At 48.0% G+C, this 27,029-nt stretch overlaps 1 protein-coding gene across 3 annotated transcripts in view; it reads right to left on the reverse strand.

Moving 5' to 3' along the window:
* MOCOS (molybdenum cofactor sulfurase) overlaps positions 1–27,029 on the reverse strand; it is a 154,866-nt gene that overhangs the window by 60,482 nt on the left and 67,355 nt on the right. For all 3 annotated transcript variants that reach the window (XM_048511741.1, XM_048511740.1, XM_048511742.1), the window contains exon 6: positions 6,281–6,480. In XM_048511741.1, coding sequence (XP_048367698.1) covers positions 6,281–6,480 — 200 coding nt within the window. The remainder of the gene's footprint in view (positions 1–6,280; positions 6,481–27,029) is intronic.

A 27,029-nucleotide genomic window follows, 5' to 3' on the forward strand; every position in this document is an offset into this window, starting at 1 on the left:
ACTGCCTTGCCCCTTTATGCCCCACTGTGACAGCTTCACACCTTGAAGTAAGGTCTTCTGCAGGTGCCAACCTGCAAATGGGAAAGATCATATCCAGGGCTTCTCCTCTGTGGCTCCACTGTGTGGAACGTCCTGCCTGCAGAGGTCAGGAAGGCTCCCATTCTCCCAGCTGTCTGCATGTATGCAAAACTGAATTATTCAAGAGGGTTTTTCTATGCAGGCAATAGGGCTGCATGGTACACTGTACCCCTTCCTCCAGGGTAAGCGCCCCGAAGAGGGCAAATCTGTTAGCATGGCTGCCCTGCCACTCCCACAAGTGGATTTGGCCCCCTTCCTTTTCTGGAGCAGGGAACAGTTACTATACCTATCAAGATGCTTGCCATCCCCCACAGCTTTGATCTGGAATAGCAGTCTTTCAACATTACTGCCTGCAGGACATCGGAACAACGGCTATTAAATACGTAGAAGAGACATTCTACAAACACACATTGCCAACGCAAACCCATCCCTATATCAGTTTCTTTGTCGTTAGGCAAAATAATATCCTCCAGCGCTCTTTGCCACGGGCTTTCATGCTAAGATGTCTGCCACAAAAACACCGAGGGACAACCCGAACCAAAGAATTACTGGAGGCTGAATCGAAGGGCGTCAGCACTATCTCCTTCCTCACAATCCAGTTTGTATTCTGTACTTCATCGGCTTCTCCTAGTTGCCTGAAATCTTAACTGCTAAATCAATGAAAAAAAAATCAATAGTGAACAATCACCCCAGTAGTTTTTAAGACAGCGCTTTGGAACTGAGCCAAAAAAGCCATTAGGCCGGCGATGAATATTTGCCTTAGCCGGAGTCATCACATTTAATTTAATAAGTGGATATGCTCTTAAAAGCATTAGAATGGTTAATTCATATTCTTTGACCGTCACTGCACAGTATATACTTAAACGGAATTGAGAATCCACGGTTCTTGTTTTTTTCCAGGGGTGGGTGTTGGCATTTCCTCTTTCCAATATCATTTACACGTCTTTTATGATGTACTTCACAGAAGAACAAAAGAATAATTTTTCATCACACTTTTGAAAAAAATATCAGCCACACCAATCATCTGCCCAAGACTGTCAAACAGACTTTCTAAATGATTGGCCATTCTCTAATCTTGCTAAGGAACTTCTGGAAACAGAACTATCCTTGGTGAAGGACTTTAAATTATTATTTGTTTAAAACATGATTTTTAAAAAATTATTATTATTATTTATTAGATTTATAGGCTGCCTCACCCCCAAAGGGCTCGAGGCGGCTCACAATACAGCTGTTCCAATAACAGCACATAAAATACATAACTAAAACTAACCACATTAAAACAAATTTCCACAGCAGCAATTTCTTAAAATTTAAATAACAAAGTTAAGAGCAAGCAAAATTAAAGACAGGCACCCGATCAAAAAGGCTGGGAGGGAAAAGGCAAGGCTCAAGATGGAATCAAGGCCCTGCCAAGATGGAAAACTGGCAGCCTCAGTTGGGGGCGGTAGATCCGCGGCCAGCCTCACCAAAGGCCCGGTGGAACAGCTCAGTCTTACAGGCCCTGCGGAACTCACCAAGGTCCCGCAGGGCCCGGACAGCTGAAGGGAAAGCGTTCCACCAGGCAGGGGCCAGAGCCGTAAAGGCCCTGGCTCGGGTCGAGGCCAGCCGCATCGCCGCAGGGCTAGGGGTTTCCAGCAGTTCTGCCACTGCCGAACGTAGCGGTCTACGCAGGACATAAGGGGTGATGCAGTCCCGCAGGTATGAGGACCCTATGCCGCGTAGGGCCTTAAAGGTCAATACCAACACCTTGAAAACGATCTGGAACTCTGCCAATGGGTGAAGACAGAGGTGCACGGCCTATAGGGATATGGGGTCACCCATGTCCCCAGGTGCACGGCTTTTGGTCACGACTTTTGGAGCCGGCCTGTAGGGAGGTGGGGGGGTGGAGCCTGGTGGTGGGTGGCCATGGCACCCACTTGGGCCGGCCGCTGCTGAGCCCTGCCCCCGGCCTCCATGCAAGCCGGCTTTTGCCCTCCCCAGGATCTGGGGACAGCAGGAGCCAGCCTGCAAGGAGGAGGGGGGGTGAGGCCATGCCCCAAGCCCCACCCCTGAGCACTGGGGGGGCATGGGGGGGCACCCGGAGAAGGTGTTGTCCTCGGGCGCCATTTCCCTTCGATACACCTCTGGGTGAAGACATTTTTGTTTTGTTGTGGGTTTTCCGGGCTGTGTGGTCATGGTCTGGTAGTTATTGCTCCTAACAGATCTATTTGCTTGGATCTGTGGCTGACATCTTCAGAGGAATGCCACAGTAAGATGTGTGAGAATAGACCTAGACGTGGGTTTAAATCCCAATATATGAACATTAGTGGATGACCTGGATACAGTCACCTTTTCCCTCGTTCGGTCCAATCTACCTCATAGGGTTGTTGTGATCGTAAAATGCAGGAGGGCCAATCATGCACACTGCCCTGAACTCCTGAGAGCAGAGGTGTCAAACATGCAGCCTGGCCCTTGAGGGGGCTCAGAAGGCCCACAACTCAGCTGAGGTACCCCCCTCCTCATCTGGCCGGGCAAGCCACACCCCCCCCCCCCCCGTGCTGTACTGGGGTCAGTCGAGGCAGCCAGCCCCCTTCCCAGTCCAGCCCGACCAAGTCATATATATGTCATATCCGGCCCTTGTAAAAGATGAGCTCAACGCCCCCGCCGTCGAGGAAGGACAGGATATTAAATATACTAAATAAATAATCAGGACTGGATGCGGAGCGGTTTTCTTTCTACTCAGCAACTCTCCTCCCTCCTGCCGCTGCCATCTCACATCCAAGCCCCGTGATTTTCAGCACGTCCTGTTTTATTTGCCACAGAAAACATCTCCTTCATTTTTTTTTCACCCGCAGAAAAGCTGCTCGGATCCAATCCACTGGGTGGGATTTGCTTATACATGCAAAGTACAGTTCAAAAGGATGGAAATCATGATGAGCTTTGAAGATCTCTGCAGAGACCATCCCCCCCCCCTTACTATTCTGGGATAAAGTCTATAGAAGATGACTTCAGGGATAACCAGGCTCTGACAAGCTTGATAAAACATATACCAGTGATGGCGAACCTCTGGCATGGGTGCCAGAGGTGGCACTCAGAGCCCTCTCTGTGGGCACTCACAAACAGAGTCCCCCCCACACACACACACATCTAGGCTGGCCTGGGCTGCTGGGCTCGATTATTAGCATTAATCCTAAGACCTAGTTTTGGGGAAGCAGTGTAGGTAACCCTGTTAAACGCTGTTAAACGCTGTTTAACTGATTTTCATGTGAAGAACTAAAGCACAATCCCTTACCTGGGAGTAAGCTCTGTTGCTGGCAATGGGGCTTGCTTCTGAGTAAACCCTCCTAGGGTTGTGATTCACCCGTCGGAAGAGTTGCACAATTACTTCAAAGCAAAGCCACCGACTACCACCAAGCTTACTCCCGAGTAACGCACGCCTAGAAACGTTTTTTCTAAACTAAAACCTCAGTATTCAGGTTAAATGGCCGTGTTGGCACTTTGCGAAATAAGCGGGTTTGGGGTTGCAATTTGGGCACTCAGTCTCGAAAAGGTTCACCATCATTGACATAGACAGACACCAGGGTGCTCATAGGGACCCACAAAATCAAAATCCTGGGTGGCAATAGGCAGATGGTACTTGAAAATATTTCCCCCCACCCCATTTTACAGCAGCTAGCAAGACATTTTACCATACAGCTATGCCCACTGTTGTGGTAAACTATTGTTTGCCACTTGGTAGGATGATAGAAATGACCAAGCGACTGCAGGGTAGCTCCGTTGCCAGTATAAACATGGCACACTTAAGTTCGCTTAACCTTGTAATCTTTTCTTGTAAGGGATCAGAAACTTCCTCTCTGTTTGCCTTCCACAGATCTGTAATACATGAAAGGCAGAGCTGTGTTTAACCCCCGAGAAAGCTGTTCATGTCACTACTGGGAAATGAATTACGCCATGCTGTCTCAGACTAACTCAGACCACGCATTCATTTCGCGCAGTCCTCTCTGGTTTGTCTGGGTGTGGCTGTTCATAGCAATGAAACGTCTCTCCTAATAATCCGCTGCCAGAGATCCAACGAATTAAAATTAAACGTTTTAATTTTTTCTCGTTTGCCGTCTTGTGGATCCTGATCAGGTGAAAAGACAGCATAAAAATGTTTCAGTTAATCTTACATTCGACTACCAAAGTCAACCAAATCTTTGGATACTCAAATTCAGTCCATAACACCTAAACAAGGCTGTGAGGATGTTTTGGTCTGGCCTAGCTCGTCTTATTATTATGTTCTTATTACTTATGTCAGTAAAAATGGCATGCTGCACAGTGGCAGAGCACTGGCTTTGGATCAGGAAGGCCCGGGTTCAAAGCCCTGCTCTATTTGGGTAGTGGGCTCCCTCTGGGCGTTTCCCCACTTACCTTGGTCCAAAGGTTGCTGCGCGCAACTCCCAGCGCAGCAAGATCGATTTCCTGGCGCGCACCTGGACTCTCCTTATCGACCCCACGCTCTCGCGCGAGGTCATCAAAGTGCGCCAGGAATGACGCTTCGTTGAGCCCCGGCGTCAGCGTCAGGAGCCCGGCTCGCGTTGTCGCCGCCCCTGTAGTGGGGAGTGCTGGGGGACCCCGCGCTACTTGAGGAGAGTAGCGCGCAGCTTAAGGTAAGTGGGAAAACGCCCTCTGTTGGGAGTTTAAATTTTCCTCATTTTGCTCCTCTTGCCACGGAGTGATTCTCCCCATGCCTCCACATTCCCAACATCTAGCATGCACGTCTGGCTACGCATTCCCTTGGCTCCCAACAACAAAAGGAATTCTAAGAAGAATTCACAGTTCACAGATAGATAAGATAATGCAAAAGTGTAACATAATTCATTCTACCGTTTAAAAAAGCCATTGGTCATAAATATTATATTACATATTTATTTATTTACACATTTATTTATTTACATATTGCACAAAGATATATTGCATATTTATTTATTAGATTATTAGATTTATATCCTGCCCTTCCCAATAGGGCTCAGGGCGGCGAACATCAGAATAAAACCACATAAAATAATACAGTACAATGCAAAAACCGTTACAAACAGCAACAGCGCCATTTAAAACGTTAGCAAGCAGCACAATAGAGTAAAACAGATGGCGATAAAACCCCATAACAGGCACCCATGGGAGGCAATGATGTTCCAGTCAGGCCGGCTGGCAAGATCGACAAGACTGGCAGAAGAACACAGAGCGTTTCCCCACTTACCAGGAGCCCCCTATGCTGCGTGCTACTCTCAGCGCGCGTCATTTCTGACGCGCGCCCGGTTTTCCCCACGACCCCGCGCTCTGTGCGGGGTCATCAAAAGGCGCCATTTTGAAAGAGCCGCCAGGAATGACTGGCGCTGAGGGGGCCCGTACAGCAGCAGCAGCATCGGGGGGGGCTCGCGTTGTCACCACCCCTGTAGTGGGGAGTGACGGGGGACCCCGCACCACTTGGCTACAATGTAGTACAGCAGCAGAAGGTGATGCCAGAAGAATGGGAAAACGCTCTCAGTCTTACAGGCCCTGCAGAACTCTGAACCAGATAGTCCCGCATAATGGTGGGCCCTTGATCACCAGCTGGGAGCTCATTCCACCAGGTGGGGGGCCAGCTGAACCTGTGCGGGCTGGGAACTCCTCCAGTAAAATCCCCCCTTTGACGAGCGGAGGCGGTCCTAGAGGGGCAGTGTGGGGAGAGGCTTTAAATGTCAAAACAAGCACCTTGAACCTGATCCGGAACTCGATCGGCAGCCAATGGATTTTATACAGGACCAGAGTAATTCAGTCTCCACTATGCACCCCCAAAGGAGCATGGCTGCTGCGGTCTGAATGAGTTTGAGTTTCTGGATCAGGGCCAAAGGAAGGCCAGCGTGCAGCGAGTTACAATAGTGCATTCTAGAGGTGACCGTTGCATGTGGCCAGGTCGGAGGAAGAGAGGTACGGAGCCAACTGCCTTGCCTGACACAGATGGTAAAAGGAAGCCCGGGTGGTTTTCCCCACCTGGGCCTCCAACGACAATGTGGAGTCCAGGGTAACCCCCAAGCTGCCAACTGATGAGGCAAAAATAGAGTTTTGCTGAGAACCAAAAAGAGTGGAAGCTTCAGAAAACCTGCTTACTTCAAGGAGAAAACAGAGTCAGCAAAGAATGGTATTATGAACAGTCATGTAGATGTAGCAGCAAAGACAAAACAGTGACTTATCGGAAGCTCACCTGTGAATAACCAACTATTTCTCCATTTTCATCCAACACATTAAAATTAAGGATGGGACCTTGAACATCTGGGTCGCTGAAGTCCGTATCACTGTAAATGCGCACTACGGGTGACCCATTGGCATACTTTAGTGTGGAGAGGACCGTATAAGTGTAGTGAGCTAAAGCAAACGTGTGCTGTTTTATGTTCGCCATTCCACCTGTGGAAGAGAAAAAAAAACCCCAACAATCAAACTTTTTGTTTTTATTCTGAAATTTATTTTTCAAATTGGGACATGCACACATATACCTGAAATAGACCGCACTTGGAGTACTGTGTTCAGTTCTGGTCGCCGCATCTCAAAAAGGATATCGAAGAGATAGAAAAAGTGCAGAGAAGAGCAACGAGGATGATTGAGGGGCTGGAGCACCTTCCTTGTGAGGAGAGGCCGCAGCGTTTGGGACTCTTTAGTTTGGAGAGGAGACGTCTGAGGGGGGATATGATTGAAGTCTATAAAATTATGCATGGGGTAGAAAATGTTGACAGAGAGACATTTTTCTCTCTTTCTCACAATACTAGAACCAGGGGGCATTCATTGAAAATGCTGGGGGGAAGAATTAGGACTAATAAAGGGAAACACTTCTTCACGCAATGTGTGATTGGTGTTTGGAATATGCTGCCACAGGAGGTGGTGAGGGCCACTAACCTGGATAGCTTTTAAAAGGGCTTGGACAGATTGATGGAGGAGAAGTCGATCTATGGCTACCAATCTTGATCCGCCTTGATCTGAGATTGCAAATGCCTTAGCAGACCAGGTGCTCAGGAGCAGCAGCAGCAGAAGGCCATTGCTTTCACCTCCTGCATGTGAGCTCCCAAAGGCACCTGGTGGGCCACTGCGAGTAGCAGAGTGCTGGAGTAGATGGACTCTGGTCTGATCCAGCTGGCTTGTTCTTATGTTCTTAGACTACTTTCCATGTTTTCTTTTTAAATAGCTCTTCCAGAAAATATTTCAGACGCTGTTCACCAGGGAAGGATCAGAGAAGTGCAAAGATCCATCAGTACAGAACTGTGAAAGGAATGGCCCTTAACTTTTCCAGACCAGGAATCCCCCCATTAGCCCCTAGGTGGCAGCATGGGATTCCTAAGATGAAAGTATGTCACACCTGAGTCACATGACACCATAGCCATATGACTCCAGGTGGTTGATGTTAAGCAAGCAGACATGTGACTCATCATTTCTGCATTTTTCAAACAATAAAAACCAAAAAAAATGGAGATTACAAGATTGTATCTTTTGCAGGATTGTCTTTTACCTTGCTCATTCTCTTTCCCGTCATCTGTGCTTGTTCCTGTTTCTCTCTTCCTCTTCTACCTTCTTTTATTCCTGCTCCTAATCATCCCTCTCCCTCTCTGTCCCCTCTGCTCTTCATACTCAGTCACAACCATCCCTGACTTCTCCAGCTTAGCCATGAATGCAAACCCCACTCACTCCTGGCAGAGTGTCGAGAGTGCGTGCACTTCGTTCGCATGAATCATTTTAAAAAACAACATTTATTCATAAAATCATAGAACATCGACATCAATGATGTTTTGGGGGAACAACGTAGAAGGTATGATAGAGAAGCAAAAGGCAAGGCCAGGAAAATAAGAAAGACATAGGAAATAATAGGGGGGAAAGGAAGGGAGGGGGAGTCCAGGGCGGGGTTGAGGGCACTTGAAAACAGCAGGAAGTCCTGCTGTGTCGTCGTTTTTGCGTGCCTCCGACGGGGTCGAGGCACGCAAAAACGATGAGACGGCAGGACTTCCTGGTCACGTGGGGGGCCAATTTTGCGCCCCCCCCCACATGACCAGAAGAGTGCCACATCTAGGAATTGCTCCCTATACCCTGTAACAAGGATTTGGGTACAGTCCTATGTTATAAATTGCAAACCGGAGGGGGGGGGGAGCCATTTTCCAGACGGGCCATATAACCAGGAGATTCCTAAACAATGTCAATGAATAATAAACAGCACTAAGAGTCGTAACACTAATTACATCGCACAATCTCAGGACCAGTTTACACCGTGGCAAAACCAAGAGGTCCAGCTTCCCTGGGACTTTGCCACGTCAGCTTGGGCAGGGGTGCGCGTGCTGCATGAGTGACAGAGCAGTCGATTAGCGGAGTGATCGAGGCACCTGGCCCAGTGGAATTACCTGGGGCTGCGGCAGCAAGAAAGTTTCACCCAAACTAAGTGGTCTTCTTTATTGCAAGGAAGGGACTCAATTCAAGACAGGAGACTAATCTAGCCCCGCTAACTGGGATGGATGAAGAGGCAGGAGCCACGTTCTGCTTTCATGGCAGCAAAGCGGAGAGAAGAGACTGCAAGACGAGGTCTCCGGAAAGAAGGAAGGTTCCCTGAGGATAGCAATCTACACACCAAAAGGACAGCAGCAGAGCGGTAGAAAGGGCAGCTGCTGAGAGCCCTGACCTCGCTCTTTCTTGGGCTCGCTGCAGGCTCCCTCTGAAGTCTGACGTTTGAGGCTAAGAAACAGCACAAAAAATACTCCACTTTCAATAAGAACATAAGAAATGCCCTGCTGGGACAGACCAGTGGCCCATCTTGTCTGGCATCCTGCCTCGCATAGTGGGCACCAGGGTGGAGCATTAACAAATAGCGCTCCCATTAAAATACGCCATTCGGCAAAACACAGCCTGGTACTCTTATGGTATGTCAGTGGTGGCGAACCTATGGCACGGGTGCCAGAGGTGGCACTCGGAGCCCTCTCTTTGGGCACGCGTGCACAGAGTTCATCATGGGGGGGGGGCGGAAAATCACACACACCCCACACACACACACATCTAGGCTGACCTGGGCACGATCCTTTACCTAGGAGTAAGCTCGGTTGCTGGCAATGGAGTTTGTTTCTGAGTAAACCCTCCTAGGGCTGTGATTCACCCATTCGAAACATTGCACAGTTGCTTCACCAAGTGGTGCGGGGGTCCATGGGGGGGCGGAAAACTTGGAGTCCGCCCCAGGCTCCATTTTTGCCAGCTATGCCTCTTACAGCACAATTTATAGCAGCAAATGCTAAAACAAATTTCCTCTATGCAAAAGGGGAAGGTACACAACCAAAGTGAAAAGAAGAAAACTTGCACCAACCAGGCTACAATAAATACATCAAAAGTCGTGTCTCCCGCTGGAGTAGCAATTTACTTATAAGTAACCAAAATAATTTTACAACACAATTACCAGATGTTTTGGAAAAATTATTACATCTCTCCCACTGGAGTAATGAAAAAAGCAATTTGTATACAGTTTAGAATGGCACAGCAGTGTAATCTTAACACGAAGATAACAGCTAGCCAGATTCTATATACCCTGTTTCTCCGAATAGAAGACATCCCCGAAAAATAAGACATAGTAGAGGTTTTGCTGAAGTGCGAAATATAAGGCATCCCCCAAAAGTAAGATGTAGCAAAGTTTTTGTTTGGAAGCATGCCCGACGAACAGAACACAGAAAAATAAGACATCCCCTGAAAATAAGACATAGCGCATCTTTGGGAGCAAAAATTAATATAAGACACTGTCTTATATTCGGGGAAACACGGTAGGTAACTGGCCTCGTAATACTTCAAGGCTGTTAAAGGCAGGTCAAGGTTTTTCAAAAGTACAATAGTGCTTATAATCAAGGAGGACAACGCTCTGCAATTAGTTTTTTCTTATGCTTCTCGAAACGTCCTTGAACCAATTGGCCATGCTGGCAGGGACTGATGGAAATCGTAGTCCATGAACATTTGGGGCACCAGAGTTAGACATCCCTGCCTTAAACTATCCAAAGGAAAAGTACAATACATGTAAAAGATGATGGACCAAAAAGGGAGTCAAATTCATAACTCGTCACAGTAGGATAAGAATGAGATAAAGTGAGCTGACAGAGTAACTCAAAGGGGAAGAGTGAGTTACCTCACTTAGAAGTCATTGCCTAACATTGGGCCTCTCCCCACTTACCTTAAGCCCCGCGCTACTTGAGGAGAGTAGCGCGGGGTTCCCCGGCATCTTCCCGCAATGGAGAGGAGGCGGGCGACAGCAGTCAGCCGCCGACGCTGCCCGGCTGGTAATTGTCGCGCCCCCTTAGGCGCAAAAGCGCATCCCTGGCGTAACGCCTTTGCAAAGGTGCTGGCATTTGATGACCCCGCCAGCAGCCGAAGGGTCATGGGGACTCCCGGGCGCGACGGGCAGGGATGCTTCTTGGCGCTGGGAATTGCTGGCGAGACCGCGACGCGTACGAGGGAAACGTGGGGAAAGGCCCATTGAATATTCACTTTACAAATAAAAACTATAACTATTAAAGTAATCATTACTTTTTTAAAAGGAAGAAAAATAAAGTTTAATTGATTTAAGTTAATTTCGGGTGACTGCTCTAGAGAGAATTAAGAAGCATGATGCCTCAGGTTTACACAGACCTACCAAGACGCTTTTAGTGGTCAGACACATTAATTTGGGAGAAGGTAAAAGGAAGGTAAAAGGGCTTAGAATTAAATTCCTCGTGGCAGCATGAAATTCTGTGAAAGGTGAAGAGGGAGAAAGCGTTCCCTCAAATCTTATTTGACCACAGAGCAAGATGTGAGAAGTTGCCACAGTCTGTGAGGAAAGAGACTGTTCTTTCTTGGTGGCCCAGTTGCATATTTAGCATTTTGGTGAAAGGTAGTTCTGGCATTTAAAGAACAGGTCTTCTTAGCAGCCGGGAAGTTCAAAGCTCTGCATCTAAGGAAGATGACAGAATGAGGGAGAAAAATAGATCCTGACCGAGGTGGATCCTGACTTTTCAAGCATGGTGACAATATTCATTGTGATCACGTGAATTTTTCTTGAAAGGATGGAAATAGTCACATTCCAAAGATCCAGAATGACTTTCTGAAGGATTTTGAAATCGCTTGGGATCAAAATACTTCCTCCTCCTTTTCCAATCGCTTTTCAATTTGTTTGGCTCCAAGTTGCTCAGATATGTGTCCTGCTCGGGGGAAATTAGAGAAGAGTGAACGACTAATGGAGGCAGACTGCACGCTGGCTCCGTGAGTGGAAGAAACCGGTGACACCGCCATTGATCTCTCTAGGACCAGCGTTCACGGCAACGGTGAGATTTGCGCAAAGGTCGAAAGGACAGACTGAGCCACAGACTTGAGCAGCATGTTTCTTGGGCACAGAGGCAAGACACACACAGCCTGCTGAGAAGATTTCATACAATGTAGGTATCAGGGATTGGCACCTAGCTGATTGAGCAGCAGTGGCGTAGGAGGTTAAGAGCTCGTGTATCTAATCTGGAGGAACCGGGTTTGATTCCCAGCTCTGCCGCCTGAGCTGTGGAGGCTTATCTGGGGAATTCAGATGAGCCTGTACACTCCCACACACGCCAGCTGGGTGACCTTGGGCTAGTCACAGCTTCTCGGAGCTCTCTCAGCCCCACCCACCTCACAGGGTGTCTGTTGTGAGGGGGGAAGGGAAAGGAGATTGTAAGCCCCTTTGAGTCTCCTGCAGGAGAGAAAGGGGGGATATCAATCCAAACTCCTCCTCCTCCTCCTCCTCCTCCTCCTCCTCCTCCTCTTCTTCTTCTTCTTCTTCTCCTCCTCCTCCTCCTCCTCTTCCTCCTCCTCCTCCTCCTCATGTCATGTATTGGCCACATAAAATATGGACAGTGATTGTATCTGGGTGATTGGGATGCACCCATGTCAATGTAACTGCTTTTGGACATATGTACTTTCCCTGCTATATGTTACCACTGCTGTAGTGGAAACATTCTTGCCTTGATCTTTGTGTTATGGCTTCACATGCTTGATAGATAACTGGGCTTGTCCCTGACACTGACTACTCCCATGGGAATCGGGATGTTTCTGTGGCTCCACAGGGGTAGGAGTCCAGGTGGCTTTATCTCTCTGTGTTGCTGACCTTGGGACGCCCAGGCTCCAAAGTGAGTCTCTCTCACATTCTTTGCCAACCCCGGGCAATGATAATGCAAACCCAGCTGTGGCCTTGATGCGGATGTGCGAGATCCCAGGCCCGACATGGCTCGGGCCTGACAGTCAGCCTTGAGCAGGCTACCGGAAACCGACTTCCATCGGGATCGAACTCAGATTGTGAGTGGAGTTTTTTTACTGCATTTTGTCCCTGCAGCTTACCACTCCATGGTAACTTTTAAGCAAGCTGCTCTTTAAAAAGGGACTGAATATGTGATGAAGATGGCCTGTTCTCCAATTTCATGTGAACAGCGGAGACTCGGCCCTAATTGGGAATCTAATTTCTTTATGGCTTCTTCTCTTTCCCACCTCCTGTCCAGCACTACGGAAATCCGATTCCTAATCCTCCTATTTGAGCGGGCGTGCCCAGACCAAATGGGAACCATTTTCATCGTTTATCTTAATGAACTGAAGGCTTTCGGAAATTTCCTATCTTATTTTCCTGAGCAGCTATTTCCCTTACAGTCAAGGGTGTTAGCAATGTTTTATTCTGAGTCAAACTGCAAGACTCTTCTGAGGAAAGCGGCTAATAACCATTCCTTTCTCAACCACTCGGATTTCCCTTTGAAGTTTTTTTCCCCCTTTTGCAGAGAGCTGTCCGAGGAAGCAGGGAAATCTGGTTGAAGTGAAGCCATTTTGGGGGGTTCAGGTTTTAAAGAGGTCACCAACAGCAGGAATTCATCAAATTAACAGTGCTGTTCTTTGATAATCAGCACAAGATGATCAGCCCGCCCACCCACCCCTCAAATCAAAATGCCGACCTGTGACCATATTTTCACTGAAAACTGATGCTGTCCAGAAGAGATGGGGGGGAAAAGACTTTTAACTTCAGGCTGGTGTACAAGATGGGTTTTTTTTTCCTGTGGTCAACACAAATGTTGATTTATAATATAAACTTGATTATGTATCTTTGTCTCAATAGTTCGCTATGGCGAATATATCCCAATATATCCCAATATATCGTGGGATAAGGAGGTGAAACATCCCGGTATTGGGGACTCCCGCATGGCTTCTGGGTCTAACTCCGGCCTGCCCTGAGAGATTTCCCTTATCCCACACCTTAAAAAAAATATTGGTGGTTCTTTTAAAAAAAATCACGCCGCTCCCATGCAGACACAGAAGAGACAGACTGGTTTATTTTTCCTGCCTCGCCGGCTGCAGCCAATCGGAATGTCGGCAAAACCGGGACCGTTCGGGCATGCGCGGCAACGTCCACAAGGAAAATCAAACGAAACCAGGGCCATGCATAATCACCTGGAGTTCTTCCTCCCAGCATGAATGCGCTGCCGGGCTGCCGGGCGTAGGCAGAAACTGAGATAGAAACACCCTGGAATGTATGATCCCGGTTTTCCCCTAGGATATTATATCTGTCTGGAAAACATCTAGGGGCGTGGCCACACCTTCCCAAGCCCCGCCCCCAGCCTCAGTGCTTATAAAAGCAGCTTCAATCCAGATGGGTATTCCCTGCACTGCCCGCTTCTTGACTGCACTGGCACATACCAGCCAAGTAGCCCTTCAGCCCTCCCCTTCAGGCAGAGGCATAGCTAGGAAAAATGGAGCCCAGTGCAAAATCTAACTTTGCGCCCCCCCCCCCCATGGGCGGCCACTGTGATGCTGGAATCCACCCCCAAACAGCATCACTTTCAATGGTGTTTAAACTAGGGAGCCCAGATTCTCCTTTTAAATCCACCTTAAAGGGGAATCTGGGGTCCCCAGTAAAAACAACATTGAAACATCCACTCGGGACAGGGCCTGGTGGAACACTCTCCCTCCAGCTGTCCGGGCCCTGCGGGATCTGGGGGAATTCCGCAGGGCCTGTAAGACTGAGTTGTTCTACCAGGCCTTTGGAGAGACCAGTCGCTGAATGGTGCCCCCCTCTGTTCTCCTGTTTGAGGGTCCCTTGACATTTTTAAATCATTGTGCCCCCCCTCCTCCTTTGTTAGAGAGGATTTTTAGGTGATAGTTTTCATGGCGCTGTTTTTATGTACTAATCGCTGTTTTAAATTCGTTTTTAAAGTCTATGGGGCTTAATTTATTCGCTCATACTGTTTTAGTCAATGTTAGGTATTCATTGGTTGTTGTTTAATTGCCCCTTTTGTTATTGTACTGTATGATGACTATGTTGTACACTGCCCAGAGCCCCTTGGGGATGGGGCAGTGTACTAAAATCAAGCAAGCAAGCAAACAAACAAATAAATAAAGAGATGCTGTTTTGGGATGGATTATCTCCCACCCCGAAACAGCATCATTTTCAATGTTTAAACTGGGGACCTCAGATTCTCCCTTTAAATCCATGCCAAAGGGGTTGGATTTAAAAGGAGAATCTGGGGAAATTTGTGGGGGGGGGGGCTGCTGTCAGGGGTGAAATTGTTTTAGCAGCACCAAACTTTCAAGGTATCTTTAAGAGATTCTCCTGATGATACCACCCAGGTTTGGTGAAGTTTGGTTCAGGGGATCCAAAGTTATGTACACCTCAAAGGTGTAGCCCCCATCTTCTATTAGCTCCTATTGGAAACAATGGGGGATGGGGGCACCCCATTTGGGAGTCCATAACCTTGGACCCCCTGAACTAAACCTGGGTGGTATCATCAGGAGAGTCTCCCAACAAATCCCTGACATTTTGGTGCTGCTAGTCTAAAAACTGCGCCCTATGCAGGCCAAACACCAAAAGAAACTTATAAAATACCAAAAATACATAAATGTATTTTCTTTTATGTACACTGAGAGCATATGCACCGGAGACAAATTCCTTGTGTGTCCAATCACACTTGGCCAATAAAGATTCTATTCTAAATACCAAAAAACCCACAAACGGGGCAGAGCTTTGGACATGTAATGGGGGGGGGGGGGGTTTGAACCTGAGAAACCCCCTTTCCTACGTCCTTGCCTCAGATGTACACATTGGCATTATCTCGCAGTTTATCATCCCATTACAAAAAGCCACCAGATTAAATTAAATCTGTTTTCAAGATGTTGATATTTTTACAACATTTATGAGTTCAGACATGATAAAAATGCCCATGATCTAAAGATATAATACAGGGAAGCTTCTTCCTTCTACCCACTGCTGAATGTTATTTCAGCTATTGCCTAAGGAAGAGATGTTTCTCAACAATGTCTTTTAAAATGCAACGTATAAGCAAGCTACGTAAAAGTGCTGATTTTGTCACAAGGGATGTCCCAAGATATCAACAACAACAACCACCTTTATTTGGCATTTAAAAATAGGTTCTAGAGCATTGCCAGACATTTTTGAAATACAAATCAAGAGTACATTCAAAGCGCAGACAGGAAGACTGTATATAGCAGTATACATTACTTGGAAAGTTCTGTCACTTGTATAAGAAATTTTGCTACTTTTTCCAAGAGCACGACATCTGTGCTGTTTAACAGAAGCTCCACAACAGAACAGTCAGAGTCAGATTTGTCTAGGGCCAGCCTGGGAGAGAAATTCCTAGTGCCGACATATCTCGGACAGTCAAGAATAATGTGAGCAAGAGTCTCCACTTGATTTTTACAGTGTGGACAAACCCGATCTTGGAGAGGGATGGATAAGTAGCGACCCTTTGTAATGGCCAATGGGAAGGTATTGCATCTGGCCCTTGTGATAATCCATCTCTGTTGGGGTTCAGTTAATAATTCAAGATATTTTAAAATGCAACGTATAAGCAAGCTACGTAAAAGTGCTGATTTTGTCACAAGGGATGTCCCAAGATATCTTTTTATTGGGACACACATGAATACAGCTTCTTGAAGCCCTGTCACACTCCCTTCCTCCTACCTTCTTCCCCTCACCTGAAGGGAACTATGAATGCTCCCTAGGCTTCCTTTAAATCAAAACTCCACTTTGCCCCCAAACCCCACGGGCTTTTTTGCATTCTCTTTTTTGTCTCCAAGTTTGTTTCTTGGGGTGTGTGTGTGTGTGTGTGTGTGTGTGTGTGTTTTCCAGCTTTTCGCTCTTCATAAAAACAGTTGTGATGTCAAATTGACCACTAAGGGGGGGGGGGGACCCACAGGTGGGATTTTAAAAAGAATGAAGAAACATGAACTTTGAGATGAGAGTTTTGAGATGAGATGAGACAGGTGGAAAAGCCTTTGATTTACAATCCAGCTTTCTGGGAAATATCAGGGGACAGAGCGGATCCCAACTTTGGCTGTACCAGCCCAGAACAGGGAATTCAGGACGATGCCTATTCAGGTAGCTGGTGTGGTGAGGAGGCTCTAAATCAGAGATGGCGAACCTTTTCGAGACCGAGTGCCCAAATTGCAACCCAAGACCCACTTATTTATCACAAAGTGCCAACACGGCAATTTAACCTGAATACTGTGGTTTTAGTTTAGAAAAAACGGGTGGCTCCAAGGCATGCATTTTACTCAGGAGTAAGCTTGGTGATAGTCGGTGGCTTTGCTTTGAAGCAACCGTGCAACTCTTTGAACGGGTGAATCACGACCGTAGGAGGGTTTACTCAGAAGCAAGCCCCATTGCCAGCAACCGAGCTTACTCCCAGGTAAAGGATCGCGCTTTAGTTCTTTGCATGAAAATCAGTGGGGTTTAACAGCGCTTAACAGGGTTACCTACACTGCTTCCCCAAAACTAGGTCTTTGGTTTAATACCAATAATCGAGCCCAGCGGCCCAGGCCAGCCTAGATGTGGGGGTGGGGGGACTCTGTGTGTGCATGCCCACAGAGAGGGCTCTGAGTGCCACCTCTGGCACCTGTGCTGCCTAACTCCAAGCTGCCCAGGTCAGTGCTCATCAGAAGGTGCTGGGATGTATAAGGAGTCTTCACCTGCCAACCAGCTGTCTAACAATAGCCTATCGGGAACAGAGGGGAGAAACTGGGCAACCCCAAGAAAGCAGTCACCAGCTGAAATGCCACTGTGGGTGGGGAGGGGGCAAGGAAATGCAGAGGCGTACAGCCTATAGCCGCGGTGGCGAACCTTTGGCACTCCAGATGTTATGGACTACAATTCCCATCAGCCCATCAATTGGCCATGCTGGCAGGGGCTGATGGGAATTGTAGTCCATAACATCTGGAGTGCCAAAGGTTCGCAACCACTGGCCTATAGGAACGTGGGGTCATCCATGTCCCTGTGTGCTTGCCACTGAGCCCTGCCACCCGGGAGCCAGCCTGCAGAGAGGTGGGGGTGGGGCTTGGCTATGGACGGCCATGGCGCCTGCCTGGGCCACCCGCCAAGCTCCGCCTCCGGCCTCTGTGCCGGCCCCCCTAGGCCCTGCCGGCCTGCACGAAGGCTGGAGGGTGGGGCTTGTCAGCAGGCAGCTCCACCCCTGAGCCCCACCCCCGAGCGCAGTGGTGGTTTCCGGACAGCATTTCTCCCTGATATACCTCTGAGAATGTGCCAATGAACTCCACACATGAAAGGAAGAGGGACTTCCAAACTTGCCAACAAGTCATTATTTTGCTTACTGCAGGGGTGGGCAATTATTTTTTCCATGGAGCCGCATAAGAAACAGAAAATATTGTGGAGGGCCGGGCCAAAAGGCAGGGGGGCGAGGCGCTTTTGAAAGCCCCGCAGAAGCCCGGAGCCAAGGCAACCGGCTTCTGCAGGGCTTTCAAAGGCGCCTCGCACCCCAGCACGGCAGGGGGGCCAGTCAGGGTCATCCGGCGGGCCGGATGTGGCCCACGGGCCGTATAATGCCCAGATCTGGCTTACTGCATGAACAGAGACAGCTGAATCTGAATGCAGCCAAAGAGTAGTTTGATTATTAGTCCCACATTCTGAAAACTGTTACAAACTGAACCTTGTAACCATAAATTTATGATTATTGAGCTGTCTGTACCATTTATTTGTTTCATAAATGGAACCTTGACAAGAGTAAATATAAAGAATTAGCGCCTTATTCTACACGAACACTTTATTTGATAGCACATGAGAACTATTTTCTGACCATCTCAGTCGTCAGACAATAAAGTACGGATTCATAGCAAGACTCTTCCTCCGCCAAAATTCAACTTTTTATTCACTGAGAAATGCTAGATAAAAAGCACAAGGTTCGGGGTTTCAGCTCAGGCGTATTAAGCCTCTTACACAATTCACTTCAAAGAGTTATCGAGAGTTTGGCAAAAAAAATAATTAGTAAATTAAGCAAACCGGCAAAACAAAAAGACGTGTTCTAAAAATCCAAACCACCAATTCTAGTGTGCGAGTGGGAGGTTATAAAATATATTCCCGGCCATTTATGACAGACAAGAGAGCCTCTCCTTTATCTTTTTTAAACAAATGGATGAGTTGCCCCTGGATTCATTTTACCGTCTCAGACGTCAGGGGGATTGTAAGAAGACACTCCAGGACTAATCAGTCGGAAGACCGACTCCACAGGCCCTCGAGAACAACTCAGCTTTGTGGATATCAGCGCACGGATCAATAAGAAAGTACCAGGAGGGGGTCTGTAACATGATGACCCCAAACTTCTCATGGTTGCTATTTATTTTTATTTTTTTGCAGATGAAACAGATTGCAAGAGCAAATGGTTCTCCATGGCGTTCCTTCTCATGCAAGCCTTTCCCACCCTCATGCACTCCCATAAAAACGGTCCATTGGTTACTCACTGTGAAGGGCCCTTCTCCTGGTAGGCTAATATGTTCGACCCGACCCCGAGAGGCCCGTGTAGGGGTGAGCCAGCAAACCCAGCAGAGACTCAGACAGAGCACAGGAATGCCTGCGCCATCTGTTGCCTTCTGGGGGCACACGTTCACCTGTCACAAGACCCCCATGACTCACAGGTCACAAGATGTCCTGGACAAAGGGACAAAAGGTGCATACCCCCAGGTATGGATTAGGCCCAGACTGGAACGTTTCCTCCCGCACGTACGCAGCCCCTATGAGTCATGTATTGTGCAACATTCTCCCACTCTCCCGCCTTCCCCATAACCCTAATAAAAGGTGCCAGGGACACCAGCTCGGCAGAGTAGCCAGATCCACGGATCACGCTATATCGCCACTGGCTTCTCTCCACCGGATGATATTGCTGCGTCTCGTCTCTTCATTGCGTCGCCCGTAACGACTTCAGCCAGTAAAACAGATGTTAAGCAGATGTTAAGCCGGCCGGCCCACTGGGAAAGTCCGGTGGAATAGCTCCATCTTACAGCCCCTGCAGAAACTGCTGAGGTCCCGCAGGGCCCTGATCTTGAGCAGGAGCATATTCCACCACGTAGGGCCAGGACGGAAAAGGGCTGCTGGGAACAGATGGATCTACTGCTCAACCACAGATTGCTCGCTGCTTGCCTGCTCTTTGCACCTTCAGGACAATTTGTTTGAATGAGCTGCAGGTGGAAATAGGTAAAGCAGAGGCGTAGCAAGGGGGGAAAGCGCTCGGTGCACTGGTGCGTCCTCTGCCCCCACCTTGCCCCAGAACACCCCCATCACGCCACACCCCCGGAGCACTCTCAACATACCCCCACAGGGGCGCGTGCTCGGTGCATTGCACATCCCCCCTGTCCCCTTGGAGCTACACCTCTGAGGTAAAATGAAACACAACAACTCCCACAAGACGGTGCAAGAGCGCACTCGCACAGATTCCTTTGGATCTGGACAGTTTGCCAGCAACTGCCGTGAACAAGCGCTTTCTGTAAGTTGCAGCAGGAAACACCTCAAGTCTACAAGTCTCTAACTCTGAAGAGTTAATGTTTTACGTATTTAATGTGACAAACAGCAGACGGGGGAGGAGAAGCTGTGGGAAAATTGTGTGGGAATGCATATGAACCAGTGGCTTTTTAGCACAACCGAACATTATTTATTTACCTCATTTATATTTTGTCTTGGGGACCCTCAACACCTTGCATAATTATCTTCTCCACTATCATTTTATTTTATTTATTTATTCAATTTAATAACCCGCCCACCCCCTAAGGGCTCTGGGCGGTGTACAAACAGTGCATAACTACAGTACACAATAAATAAAACGAAATATACATGTGATATTGAAACTTTAAAAACACAGCAGCATTAACACAACCACCACTGGTTGATCACAATTCATTGATGGCGCCCGATCCCAAGGCTGGGAGGGGGGCGGGCGGCAATGCCAAATAAGATCTTACATTGGCAATGCCGAAGATGGTACAACAGAGGGCACGGGGGCATCAGAGGGGGCAGGCAATCCACGGGCAGCCTCCCCAAAGGCCTGGCGGAACAATTCGGTTTTACAGGCCCTGTGGAACTCACCAAGGTCCTGCAGGGCCTGAACAGCTGGTGGAAGAGTGTTCCACCAGGCTGGGGCCAGGGCCGTAAAGGCCCTTGCCCGGGTTAGAGGCCAGCCGCAACATAGAGGGCCGGTGGACTGTCAGTAAGTTAGCCTCTGCCGATCGCAGAAGCCTACCTGGGACATATGGGGTGAGACAGTCACGACAATAATTTCACAATAACCCTGTGAGGAAGGTTAGACTGAGAGTGTTTGACTGGCCTCAAGTCTTCCAGAAGACTTTCTTGGCAGAATGGAGGCCTGAATCAGGATGATCTAGGTCAGGGGTGTCCAACTCTGGCGCCCCAGATGTTCATGGACTACAATTCCCATTAGCCCCTGCCAGCATGGTCAATGCCATGCTGGCAGGGGCTAATGGGAATTGTAGTCCATGAACATCTGGAGCGCCAGAGTTGGACACCCGTGACCTAGATCCTCGTTTGACGCCATCCCTCGCTGGCTCTCCACAGATGGAAACGATTTGAATGCAATTTTTTTAAACCTTCTGTTGTGGTGACTGAAGTTGGCAGATGAAGTGTGAGCCATCGTGGTTGGCAATCGAGCATCCCTGCTGGGGAGTCATAAGATGACGGCTCGTACGGTAGGCTGACAATTTCGGCGCCTACAAATACTTCTCCCTTGATTTCTGCTCGTTCCCGTTGCGCGCCCTCCTCGGTTCCAACTGTCACCCTACTTTAACTGTTCTAATCTTCGAAATGAAGATGTTCTTAATACCCTGGAAAGAAGCTTTGCATACGAAATGAACTGAACCCTTTAAGTTTATAGGAAATACTTTCATTTCAAGAAACTAAACAGCATGAAAGAAAGATGCTGATTTCTCTTCCTGCGCCTTTTCGGTATTTAACGTCCTACCGTTAATGACAACGGTTTCTCGAAGCCTTCTGAAGGGCCAAAGTACACAAGACACTCGAAGTGTTTTGGGTTAGGAACGTGCAGTAGTCCTTGGTCAAATACGTATCAGGGGGATTTGCCTTAGAATGCAGGCCTTTTCCAGGGCCCGTTTTGACGCTTTTCCATCAGCCAATCTAATGGGCAGATTTCAAAAAATCCCACGACATAGGAGATGATGTGTTTGTAACTCAGGGGAAGTGGACTCTGTATTACATATTCTATTGCATTGTGAACTCCCTAAAGGGGAAAGGGAGGCTCTAATTCATCCATTGTTTATTCAGTACAGAAATTTAACTAGAGTTAATTCCGATTCAGCTCTTGTGAGAATTTTACTGGAAGACCGAGTTTCTTTTATATCTCAGCAGGTAGCTAAATTTTGTATGCTGGCACATAATAAGCGAAGAATCGTGTTAGGATCAAGAGCCAGGCCACATGAAGGTGACCGTAATAATACTACAAGCTGATGATATTTTTTGTGTATAGACTTCTACCATGGATTTCTGTACAAATTCGATTTTTCTTTTGTTTATTGTTCTTCCTTTTTCTTGTTCTTCTCTACTCTTTTTTGCTGGCCTAATGGCCGTAATAAAACTGACTGACTGACAAAACTGACTGACTGCCTTAGAAAGCACTCGTTTGTTTGGTGATGCAAGAGAGCTTTGGAAGGAGCTGGGAAGGAGGAGTTTCCAGTTTCCCTCTCACCCGGTTTCTGCCAACGGAAACGTCTGTGGTGGGAGGAGGATCATCCTTCTTGTCTGGGTCCATTCAGCACCAAGCGAGGGCCACTTTTTAAGGTGATTTTCCCCAGTGTATATCTGACTGCCAGTTCGGTCTTGCATCTGTAGCCCAGCACAGGACAGGCATATTGTGTGGTTGCACCCTGAGAGATGTAGCACTCCTGAACCAACCATCTGTCAGGGCCCTTCCGCATTGTCGGAGTCGACCTTAGATTGACTTGAGTCCGACCCGAGTCCTCCGCACAGACGTAGCGGCGGACTCGTGTCTGACTCGACTCACCTCCCTCTCGCCATTGAATTTCTCAACTCTACTGGGGAGTTGAGTCGACTGGCGGACTCGGGTTGCGCTCGAGCTGAAGCCGACTGAGTGCGGAATCTCCGTCACTCGACTCTGCCATGTAGCCAATCACAGCTAAGTATTTTGTGCAGAAGGGGAGACTCATGGCGGCGCGAAAAGCTTTGGGCATGCGCAGAACGGGGAACTCAGCAACCAATCGGAACGCAGCGCAGGGAGATGGTCCCGCCCTCTGAGCTCGGCTCTGGAGACACGAGTCGGCTGCTGTGCGGAGGAATGGGAGGACTCAAGTTGAGGTACGACTCCGCCGACACGAGTCAAACCTGAGTCGCCTCGTGTGTCTGGAAGGGGCCTCAGAGTCCCAGCCAGCATACAGTGCGGGGGGCTGACTACTTCCATACTGATTCAAGTGTATTGCGGGGGGGTGGGTGAGGGGAGGTTGGTGTTGCTGTTTCGCAACTAGTGCCTTCCCTGACAGAGATGTGAAGCTTTATTCACCGGATAGCATTTTGACATCCATGTTAACAGAATGTTTTGCTGCTGTACGACAGTGAAGTACTGCGCAGTGTTATGCATCAACAGCTTATCTGTGCTGCAAATTTATATTGGTTTTAAGCCAATTTAATTGTCATGGTCACTTCTAAAAAATTCCAGGAGCTGAAGTTTGGCCAGGGTGGTCAGGAAACTGTTAAGAGATCATCAGCTTCTGCCACACAGCTACAGTTCCCAGACTGTCCTAGAGAAAGGGAATGACTGATTCCCAAACACAGGATAGCCCTCATTCGGGCCTGTCTCACTGTTCTTCAATTTCATTCATTAAAAGGAAGTGGAGTACCACTCAACCCTGTTTTCACGTGACTTGAATCCATCAGTCAATCAGTAATTTATTACTATCATGGACCTCCAGAACGGAACATATATTAACAGAAGGATGGATGGATGGATGGATGGATGGATGGATGGATGGATGGATGGATGGATGGATGGATGGATGGATGGATGGATGGATGGATGGATGGATGGATGGATGGATGGATGGATGGATGGATGGATGGATGGATGGATGGATGGATGGATGGATGGATGGATGGATGGATGGATGGATGGATACCTACCTACTTACCCACCTACCCACCTACCCACCCGTCCGTCCGTCCGTCCGTCCGTCTGTCTGTCTATCTGTCTATCATTCTGTTAATATATGTTCCATTCTGGAGGTCCATGATAATAAATTACTGATTGACTGATGGATTCAAGTCATGTGAAAACAGGGTTGAGCTTACCCATAACTGGTGTTCATTAAGATCTTCTGCTCCGCAGATCAGCAGTAGAGTAGAATTGAGAGCTTTCTGGGATACAAAGAGTGTTCTTCGTCCTGCCAGCATCTTCCTGTCAAAGCCCAGCCCATCTGGGAATCCCCAAGTAATTAAAACTATCTTGAAGGTTCTGGAGGCAACCATTTACCTGAAGGCTGCCGTGGCCGGGAACAGTATTATTATTCTGGCTGCTATGAAGGAGGGAAAGACAGTGAGGAGCCAGTCATCAATCTTGGGGAAGATGGGATGCTCAGCACCACAGACATGCTGCCTCTTTGCCAGATTGGGCCACACAATCTGCAAACGACCATTTTTTGTGGCTGCTCCAGAATATCATTGATTTCACATATTTTATAGCCATGGTGATTTATGCAAGCAACTGGGTCATTACTGAACCCATAGGGTGACATTATACCATCGCGTTTACTAGGCAGACTGTGTTTATGGGGTGATTTGCCATTGACTTCCTTTGTCATCTACACTTTACCCCCAGCATGCTGGGTACTCATTTCGCTGAGCCGGGTACCTGAAACCAACTTCCGTCTAGGTCAGGGGTCTGCAAACTGTGGCTCTCCAGATGTTCGTGGACTACAATTCCCATCAGCCCCTGCCAGCATGGCCAATTGGCCATGAACATCTGGAGAGCCACGGTTTGCAGACCCCTGGTCTAGATCAAACTCAGGTCATGAGCAGAGTTTTGACTGCAGCGCTGCCGTGAAGTCATTTTTCATTTTTTGACTTACATTTTGCAGTCACGCAATCCTTCACACACTCCCCTCAATATTTAATACAGCTTTCAATTTTTTGCTAGTTCAACTTACTTTGGCTTCCATTGCAGGCTGTCTCTAAAAAAAGAGTATTTTAATCCAGCAATTTATCACCCCATGTTTGATGTTTAAGTCATATAAATACATTATATTTGAATGCAGAAAACTAGTGGGCATGAATAATTGGAGGCTCCTGTTAGAGAACAGTTGACTGATTTTTTTTAACTACCTAAAGGGAATAAGCTGCTACATTATTTTGATTGTTATTCACATTTTCATAATCACATTATAAACTTCTACTAAGAAATAAAACTGTAACGTGTGCTCCCCGGCTTCCCAAGGGCACGCTTCCTCTTTCCTTGTCTCTCTTCACAAATGGGAGATGAAACTGAGAAGCCAGCAAGCACACAGAGGTCCGTGTTCATCCTTGATGCATTAAATAATCCCACTTCTTGACAGTACATTTGTATTACTGAAGTTTTACTCAGAATTTAAATTGTTACAAAGGAACCAACATAATGCAGAGAGGGGACTTCTTAGATATACACCCACAATGGTAATATTGGTAAGGGGGGGGGGAGGTAGAGAGGGAGAAAACCAAGAAAGGTCTGATGATGATGGAAACTGTAAGTCACAGCCAACTTATGGCAACCCTGTGGCATTTTCAACAACAAAAGCTGGACGGAGGTGGTTTGCCACTCCCTGTGTCTGCATAGTGACCTTGGATTTCCTTGGTGGACTCCCATCCAAACACTAACTAGGATTGACCCTACTTAGCTTCTGAGCTCTGATATGATTGGACTATCCTGGGCTATCCAAGTCAGGGCACAGAAAGACAGAGGTGGTTTGCCATTGCCGGTCCCTGCATAGCGACCCTGGACTTCCTTGATGGACTCCCAGCTAAACACTAACTAGGATTGACCCTGCTTAGCTTCTGAGATCAGACCATGCTGGGCCATCCAAGTTAGGGCATAGACAACAGAGGTGGTTTGCCATTGCCGGTCCCTGCATAGCGACCCTGGACTTCCTTGATGGACTCCCAGCTAAACACTAACTAGGATTGACCCTGCTTAGCTTCTGAGCTCTGATATGATTGGACTATACTGGGCTATCCAAGTCAGGGCACAGACAACAGAGGTGGTTTGCCATTGTCTGCCTCTGCATAGGAGCTCTGGACTCCCAGGATGGTCTGCCATCTAAGTACCTCCCGTGCTTAGCATGTGAGATCTGACAAGATCGGCTATCCTGAGCTATCCAGGTCAGGCCAAGAAAGGATCAAAAGCCCCCAAAAGGAGACGCGCCATGAATGTATGTCGCTGAATGGCAACCAGCTCAGGGAGATGCCACGAAGTCCCACCTTGTGCTGTTTCCAAGGGAAGAGATATAATTAAATATTTTTTTATTTTATTATATTTATATGCCATCCTTCCCTTTGGCTTCCAACATATTAAACATTTTAGGAGCATGGCGTAGCTTTGCAATTCTGACACAACATGGCGGGCGCAGCCAGAAAACAGCTGCCACAGGAGACAGAGCCGTTCACAAAATGGCTGCCACTGCTTGTTACGTTTAATCACACAGGGAAGACCCTTGTGCTGTGGGGGCAGCGGAGGCCGAAGCAGCCACACCCCCACCCACCCCTAGGGCATGGCCACGCCTCCCCAAGTTCCGCTCTTGGCCTAGCGCTTATAAAAGCAGCTCTCCAAGGTAGGGGATGGCAGACTCTCCTGCCCTGCCCTGCCCTGCCCTCCCCTGCCCCTCCCCTCTGGGCTGAGGCATAGAGGGAAAATGGAGCCTGGTGCCTTCATCTTCTATTAGCTCCCATTGAAAACAATGGAGGATGGGGCACTCCCTTTGGGAGTCCATAGCTTTGGACCCCCTGGACCAAACTTCACAAAACCTGGATGGTACCAATAAGAGACTCTCCTGATAATACATCCCAGGTTTGGTGAAGTTTGGTTCATGGGGTCGAAAGTTATGGACCCTCAAAGGTGTCGCCCCCATCTTCTATTAGCTCCCATTGGAAACAATGGAGGATGGGGGCACCCCCTTTGGAAGTCCATAACTTTGGACCCCCTGAACCAAACCTCACCAAACCTGGATAGTATCATCAGGAGAGTCCTCCAAACAATCCCTGAAAGTTGTGTGCTGCTAGCCCAAATAATGCACCCCCTGCAGGCAAAAGGCCGTAAAAGCACTAACATGTTTTAAAAACCCACAAACGGAGGGGTGGAGCTTCGGACATGAATGGGGGGAGGTTTCAAACCCGAGAAACCCCCCCCCCCTTACCTACGTCCATGGTTGTTCATCAAAGAAATTCCTCTTGTCTTGACGGCTTGCCCTTCAAGGAGGCTGCCGCCTTGTCTCAAAGAGGTTTTGAAGACTCATCTATTGTAACGTGATATCAGCCTCAGAGTTTGGTAAAGCTCACTCTGCAACAGCTCCAGCCATCCTGGCCGTAATTGAGCTCCTAACAGTCACGATGAAGAATAAGAGATGCCAGAAACAGGCAGTGCAGACAGCTTCATAATTTAATTTGTGCGCCTGCA

Source organism: Sphaerodactylus townsendi, linkage group LG11, assembly GCF_021028975.2.
Source record: "Sphaerodactylus townsendi isolate TG3544 linkage group LG11, MPM_Stown_v2.3, whole genome shotgun sequence".
Lineage (NCBI taxonomy): Eukaryota > Metazoa > Chordata > Lepidosauria > Squamata > Sphaerodactylidae > Sphaerodactylus > Sphaerodactylus townsendi.